This window comes from Gavialis gangeticus, unplaced genomic scaffold (assembly GCF_001723915.1).
Source record: "Gavialis gangeticus isolate Ggan-Ray unplaced genomic scaffold, GavGan_comp1, whole genome shotgun sequence".
Classification (NCBI taxonomy): Eukaryota; Metazoa; Chordata; order Crocodylia; family Gavialidae; genus Gavialis; species Gavialis gangeticus.
The window spans coordinates 19,350,335-19,356,761 of NW_017729001.1; the positions used below are offsets into that span (position 1 = coordinate 19,350,335).

The 6,427-nt window shown below is 39.9% G+C and overlaps 1 protein-coding gene across 15 annotated transcripts in view; it reads right to left on the bottom strand.

Annotated features, from left to right (window-relative positions):
* Positions 1-6,427, bottom strand: part of FBRSL1 (fibrosin like 1) — an 838,232-nt gene that overhangs the window by 447,685 nt on the left and 384,120 nt on the right. For 13 of the 15 annotated variants that reach the window (XM_019507019.1, XM_019507026.1, XM_019507025.1 and 10 more), the window contains exon 4: positions 6,308-6,343. The exons of the other annotated variants lie outside the window; for them this stretch is intronic. In XM_019507019.1, the coding sequence (XP_019362564.1) occupies positions 6,308-6,343 (36 nt within the window). The remainder of the gene's footprint in view (positions 1-6,307; positions 6,344-6,427) is intronic. 15 annotated transcript variants of the gene reach the window in all.

Here is a 6,427-nt window from a genome sequence, read left to right on the forward strand (position 1 = left end):
TTTGGTTTTTTTTTTTGTTTTTTTTTTTTTTTTTTTTTTTTTTTTTACAGTCCACAGAAATAGGATATATAAAGTCTTTGCCCAGATGGTCAAAGCTCATATTGATAACACAAGCCCACAACAGAATGAAATAAAAGCCCCAAAGGCCCCAGTCGCCTGCACTCTTTGTAGTGCACTGTTAGCATCCGTGTTGTGGATCCTGACCAAAATAGATTTCTAGTCTGTTCCATTTATTTTTGGTAAACAGAAAGGGAAGTAAGCAGAGAGTGAAGAAAAGATATGGGAAAAGAGCCTAGCATGAACAACAGGGTGAAAACAGCTGAGATGCAGATAATAACACAGGCTGACTTATTACACAAGAAAAGCTACAAGACGCACGTAACACAACTGCCTTAGGACATTCTTCATCATAAAGTCCAGAAATAAAGATCAGATAGTCTCAAAATCCTCTGTCTTTCCTCTTGGGCAGAACGTAATCCTTTCCAGACTCAGACACTCGAGATGGATATGGGACGGCTCTGTATTGCACCATGCAAGGCAACTGACAACCAGGCTATCCTGCCCAGTGTGCCTAATCGGGCAGGGGAGGGGGGCTTTTTGAAGATGAGTCTGTGTAACAATAATGTCTTTCTACACAGACTAGAGTTTGGATTCTCCCCTCCCCAGAAATGGGAGGGGAGGAGATTACAAAAATAAAAGTGGTAAAAAATCAGATACTAGTCATATGCCCAGTCCCTCAAGGGGATCTTGCAGGCTCGTGGTGTCAGCTGGCTGTACTTGCATTAGAGCTTGCCGGTTTATGTAAATCAACGTCATCCAATTATGCTTATGTCTTATAAACAAAGGGGCGCCATTGTGTATCTGTTACGTTTTCGATATGGCTGCTATGTGAGCCTCACAATCAGACGCTCTGCCAATGCCACTGACTCAGACGGACTGAAATGTAGCCAGCAAGGGCCCTTTGTGCTTATTTATGGCTGTGGGGATGAGTGAAAATTTATGGGACTTTTCATCATAATTAAAAGCAGACGTCATTTAATAGGAAACAGATTTTGAGAAAAGGGAACTTTTAAAGGAAAATGTGTGCCAAGGGTATGCGTAGCCTCTGCTATTTGTATAGTTGAAATATTTTAGTTTATTTACAATTGTGCTTTTGCCCAAGTTTTTCATAGGGTACTTCAAAAGAGTCCAAAAGCCATTTAGAGGCCTTAAATAACATGCGTGCTAATCTTCCAGCAACATTTCAATTCATGGATCACAGAAGCCTCAAAGGACAAGGGCCCAGCTCCTCAGCTGGTTTAAGTCGAAATAGATCCGTTGACTTCGACTCAACTCAAAAACTCGTATGGCACCTTGAATTACAAGAAAAGCGCACCAAACACAATCCCAAAGCATTTATTGAGTGACACACGTTGGTCTGGGGGTTAATCCAAACACAGGGACAACGAGGTTCTGATCAAATGAGGATGCTTAGAAACACAATAAAGGGAACTTGTGAAACATCAGGAGATTCAGACCGAGGTGCAGTTACAGTTCTGGTCCGCGGGGAAAGCAGTTTATTTATTTACCAAAACGGTAGCCCGTAGGTATCTAATGCAGTTAATCCTGCAGGACGGGAGAGTCAGTGTGTGATGGGAAGGGTTGATAGCCACGCACACAGAGTATGAATGCTATAAGCAGCAAGTCTTGGAATATTTTTTTTCCCTTTCACTGCCCGAAGCAGGAGATCTTAATCTCCCCATTTAAAGAACACACACCACACAAGCATGCATGTGGGTCCCTAGGTAACAGAAACTATTCTCCCAGAAGAGGAGAATTATCTGCAACTTCGTTTAGACCCCTGATCAACACTTCTCCCTAATTGGCTACTGTCATATTCCCATTCTTGTACACTCGTCTTCTGGCTGACTGCACTATTTCTATTGCATTTGTATCCCAAGGGACTGAATGTTCTAACCCTGGGTCACGCTCCCCTGCCTACCCTCATAGCAGAGGGTGCTGCCACCTAGTACTTCTAGGCCACTCTTCAGAGTAGATGTTTGGTGAGACTCAATGAGACACATATTTGGTGACACAAAAGCTTATGCCTTTCTAAAGGAGTTAGTCTCTAAGGTGTCACCCCGCCCTGCCTTCTGCTTCACTTCACACTGACACAGCTAATTACCTCTCTCTCTACAGTAGTGAGAGAATGAGACTCTTCCAGACTGAAGGAGAGGATGGCTGCAGGGCCGAGGTATACTGGTGAAGACGGACTTTGGAAGCCTGCATGGTGCTTGCCTCACTCATGTAAGGTTTGAGGTTTGTATGTATTCTTGCATGAGAGTTACATCCTGGGAGGGAAGGAGGGAGGACGCACTGAGCACCGAGATGAGTTTCGATGACTCAAAAGGGAGAAAAATCGTCTTCAAACTCTCTGCAAGCCTTGTGTGTTTTACACATTCCTTGATATCCACGATCTTCATATAAATTATCTGAGATACTGGTTTCCGCTCTTCAACAAGAAAGATGTAAAATTTACTGAAGTTGATGGGCTGCCAGGAATCTGACTAAGCTGCATAGAGTTTGATATTTTACAGCAGCAGCAAGTAAAAATCAGCTGCATTTGTTGCCAAATGTGTGTTACTGTTGTTATCTTTTTTAAACTATCATTCTGTTTCAAGACCAAAAAAACCCAAATGACGAAAACTAACTTTACACATTTTGTTTGTTCCAATGTGTACCCACAGACAGGTTGGTACACTGAATCTGTATCTGCCACGTGCTTTCACGTTTATTCTCTATTATATTTTAGTCCCCTCCATTGTATAAGAGAAACAGCTGCACAGATGTTCTATAAATAAACCACATGATTTATTTGAAGGGGTTTTTATTACCACGTAATTCCCACTATTGTCCCTTCTTCATCTCCTCCGTAAAAAAAAAATGAGTTAAGTAAACTTTAACCTAGACTTAATCAATGTGCAGCACTTTACATTTTCAACAGTTGTGGCTTTTTTTGGCTGTTAAATCAGGTACACCTCATGTAGTCCCTGGCATTTGTTACTGTGTCCATTGTAACTAGTTTCTAAGTGCACTGTGTCATAAAACCATAATGTACAACTAGCAAGTACGCTTAGGAGAACATTCCAATAACTTCTAAGTCTACAAGTAGATAGTTTGAAAAAAGTCAGGGTGTTTTTTTCAAAGGATATGCCTTTCTTAAGCTGCTATCCAAAGTCTGTTTGTCTGTTCGCAAGAGACACATTCCTGACACACAGAATGAGACCGAGAATCTCAAAGCTTATTCATGTGCACAAGAAACATGAAAGTGTCAAGGAAGATAAGACACTGACCTCCTTACACATCCTATCTACTCATTTCTCAACCTAGAAAAATGCATATTTAGCACATAAGAAAAGGGCATGAAACTCACACTAAACTCCTTATGAGATAAAAAATTTACTAAGTTCATTAGTATAATTAATGAAGTTAACAGGCTTTGTTGGGGTGCCCAGCACTCAACAATCATGTCCATTATTTAGGCACATACATTCACTTTTCTGCCTAATTGTGAGTCCAAAGTATCACCATCTTGTCTTTGGTCCATAGCTTGCATGAGAGCAGCTAGCTAAAACATTCAATACATAAGCTGTTTTGACCAAAAGTAAAAAATTACACAGTATTCTCTCTCTTCCCTGATTGAATGAGCTTAAATACGAGCACTGGAAAATATTCATGATAATGGATTTCAAATTCTCTTTCTGCAAGAAGACATTTCCTTAAAACTTTCTGTTTCTGTGAACATTCCTGAATATAAACTCATCTGCAAGGATAATTGAAGAAAGCAAATATGAAAGAGTGCAGATTCAAAGTAAGCCTGTTAAAAATAGGAGCATACACAAAAAAACTTGTGGTGTTTAAACAGCTGTTTGTGATACCCAGTGCAGCCACCCTACATAATAACTTTATATATCACCATTTTGCAGGTGACAGTCTTCAACAACATAAGCCACACACACATATCAAGAGGATATGACAAAAGTATAAGAAACAGTGTCTCCATCGCACACTGCTCTTGCAAATGCTATTTTTTTAAATGTGCTTTCACCATTTCTGGCAAACAATCTCTTTGATGTAAACAAGGGCAGTGTCAAAATACTGACTGAGTGTTTAAAATACAGCTGGTTCTCTGAGAAAATGAAACCTTTGCAATATATTACGGACAACCCTTAGTTTGAGGCCAGTCTTGTTGAATCAGCGGTTAAAACATCTCACTGCCACCAGGGAGAGGCAGCTTCCAAGTTAAGTTTGGGCCAGCAAGGTCTGGCAATGTTAGAAGCAATAGTCTGGCCTTATGCTGAATCAATTTAGAATAGCATCATCGTCTTGAGGGAAGTGGTCAGACTCAATAGCTGGTAGATGATGATGAGGCAGAAGGCAATTTAATAAGGAAAATGACAATCCAGATGGAAAAGCAACCTGAGCCCTGAGCTAAGACTGATCTCAAAGTAATGCTACGGGGTGTTAGGAACTCCCACCTCGTTTGCCAGGCTCTGGGTTGGTAAATAAAAGACACTGCTATGACAAACCACTACCAGTTTTCAGACGAGGAACTAGACAATTTAAGATCAGGTATTCAAGAGACAAAAGCAGATTTCTTATCAGTCAGCAACAGAAAAAAACTACCAGATGATTTATTGGTTCAGGGACTCTGAAGAATCCTTTTGGCCTTTTTCCATTAAGATTTCAAAGCCCACGTTACGGCAAGTGGAAAATCGTTTAATTTCCAAATTGTGCCCCGAGACATAAAATTTGTGGAGGTGATTCATTACTATTTATATAATGCCATGCATGGTGCTTTACAGACAAAGAGAAGGCATAACCTGTGCTTTAAGGTATATTAATATAATCAGTGGATCCAAACATTTGTATGCAAGAAAAACACAGCTCGAATATTTTGGGGGGGACTTCAGCCTCATGCTAGAACAAATGGCTCTTAAGTTTTTTTTTAAACGAGGATACTTACCTGAGCTCTAAAACTGGAACACAACCAATCAGGTTCATAACACTCCCCCAGTGTCTGCGGGTACTCGGCACCAGCAAGAAGCACGCAGGCTCCATTGCGCCAGTTTAGACCATTACACAGTTCACATTATTAAACACACTCGGTTCAGTTACTTTAGAGGATTACTCAGAAATTTTATAGTTTGATTATGAAGTTGATTTAATGACCTCCTACCCTAACTCCATAATCTCCTGATAAAAGGGATCAGTTGTGAGTCTTGCTACCAAGCATGCACTCTGGGCCGTTCACCCAGGAGGCAAAAGCTTATGTTGCAATAGGGCTTGCAATGGCAGTGATTACTGTCAATAACTGTACAGAGGAACTGTTAAATGAGTTAAGAGTCTTCTTTCTAATTCCAATTAGCATACAACTTCACTTACAATTTGAACACTAGTAATCAGGAACTACATGACACGTTGGCAGACCAACGGCACCATCATTCAGGACTTCTAATACCATTCATTTCTCAGAGTTGTGTGTAATCCAGAACTCACTAAGTAAACAACCTGCAGCTGGTGTCTCATCTCTCATATCTGCTCTATACATTTATATGCCTGCTTTTTCAAATGGGTGAATGCAAACACTGTATAGCCAAATGAGAACATCACATTTCCCAGGCAAAATATCATTATTGCACATATAAATAAGGTATCTGCACAACCAAATGGCCAGTTAAACATCATGATGGCACTGCATACTCATGTAATTATATCTAACTACCTTTGAAACCTGGGTCCTATGACATTACCCGTGATGATGGCATCTTTGTTTGCTCAAGGTAAAAGCATTAATGTCACCCAGTTCTCATCGTGGATGAGATTAATTCTGCCACTACCAGTCATACAGCTCAGTGTTTGACAGCAAGAGAATTTTGTCTTCAGTTTTTGATTTGACTGAAGGCTCACAGCTCCTTTTAAAACAAGAGCAATTTTGTCTGGGTTTATTTTATTTACTCACAGCAAATGCTGTTTTTGCTATTGTAGTTTTGAGGAAATATCCCAGGGACTTTTAATTCTTGGAAATCTTCGCTCTTTTGTAATAAATCCCAGTAAGAACGAAGAAAAAAAGAGCCCCTAAAAATAGGCTATTTAATGCTCTCTCAGGTGAAGAAACTGCTTTGCTAGATACACAAGACAGTGCTTTGCTCAAAGGCTGTTTTTCATGTTTTGTATTCCCTTGATGTCAATGGATATGCAACAGGTAATATAAACCTCTGCAATCAGCAGTAACAGAAATGAAAGAATTAGCTGTAAATTGACTTACGGAATAGCCTCTTCCTGAAAATGACTGAGCAGAACTCTGTGGGAGGAAACAATATGCCATAGTAAGTAAGGCAAGTGATCATGTGTACTATAATATATATATATATATATATATATATAT